Raw genomic sequence first — 1,251 nt, 5'->3', positions numbered from 1 at the left:
TGATGTTAGTGAGCTGCATTCAGTTGTTTGTGTGGATAGACATTTCTGTCACATAATTTAGTTTTGACAACACTAAGTTTTGTTTCCTGGTCCAAGTGTTTGTTGTTACTTAATTGTTTTTATTGTTGTCTCTTTAAGCAGCATCTATACCTCAGTATCCTTTGAAACAGATGCTGGGACTGCTTGTGAACTGGCTGAAAATGCAGACTACAGTGATGCCGTGACTACAATGGCCAAGCAGCTTGAAAAGATGCAACACAACCCGACCCAACTGATCTCTGCACTTTACTGTTTTGGTAGGGATGTCTGTGCCAAAATATGCAGCATAAAACAGTCACAAAACATTTTATCTTACCACTAAGAGTTCTCCTAAATAGCAGTAAAAGTTTTTTCTCTTAAAACCTATTCCCATAGCTGCTGAGACAACTTTCACTAAGGAATACAGAGAAGAGTAGAGGTGGGGTTTACCTTGTTGCTGTGGATGATATCAGCATGCCTATTAACTATGCACACAGTGATGATATGTAAACGTAAAAGAAAACCAAACTGGACACAGTAACAGCTGTTGCTTCTTGCCCCACTTAATGAAAACAAGGATATAATCAAAGGAAAATTTGGAGTTGGAACAACCTCCAAAAAACAAAAAAAAATTGCATGTGAAAATCATATGTGTGCAAATAAATAAAGAGTGTTTCTAAAAAAGTTTAAGTTCCGAGGCAGATTGCCAGCAACTGCCATTTTAGGATAGCTGGGACTTTGTCTTGACATAGGAGTCCACCTCACTACCTCATATGTTTGACAGATTGAGGAGCTAGTTTTAGAGCTAAAACGCTTTGTGAAATACTCTTAGAGCAACAATTTAGGAGTCCTAAATTTAGGACTGACACGCCCACAATTTTTTAAGATTTTCTCCTAAATAGGCAAGTTATGATCTACTTTTAGCCTTAAGATGTTTTATGAATACGGGCCCAGGGCCTATTATTGGCTGTCAGCCAACAGCAGTGGCCCGAAGAACAACTAAGACTGGTTCTAGGTGGTGTTTGACAGCTGGACGCCAGAAAAAGTAGTTCTGGTTCATAGACTATAGCGGATATCCAGGAAAAAGGGGAAAGGGCTGTCAGGGTTCGGCACAAATTGTCTGAATCTGTGGCAATTAATTACTCTCAATCTAAAAAAGATACAAATATTTGTATGGTGTGTGTGTGTGTAAAATTTGTTGATCCTGAATGTTTAAAAATGGTTAATTAGTAG

The 1,251-nt window shown here is 38.4% G+C and overlaps 1 protein-coding gene across 1 annotated transcript in view; it reads right to left on the bottom strand.

Annotated features, from left to right (window-relative positions):
- Positions 1-432: 432 nt before the first annotated feature.
- LOC141319306 (SH3 and multiple ankyrin repeat domains protein 2-like) overlaps positions 433-1,251 on the bottom strand; it is a 43,173-nt gene continuing 42,354 nt past the window's right edge. Inside the window, exon 11 of the mRNA XM_073833243.1 lies at positions 433-503. Coding sequence (XP_073689344.1) covers positions 433-503 — 71 coding nt within the window. The remainder of the gene's footprint in view (positions 504-1,251) is intronic.

The sequence above is a fragment of the Garra rufa genome, chromosome 1, assembly GCF_049309525.1.
Source record: "Garra rufa chromosome 1, GarRuf1.0, whole genome shotgun sequence".
NCBI lineage: Eukaryota > Metazoa > Chordata > Actinopteri > Cypriniformes > Cyprinidae > Garra > Garra rufa.
Note: the sequence above shows the minus strand (reverse complement) of the source record. Positions and strands in the feature narration are given on the sequence as shown.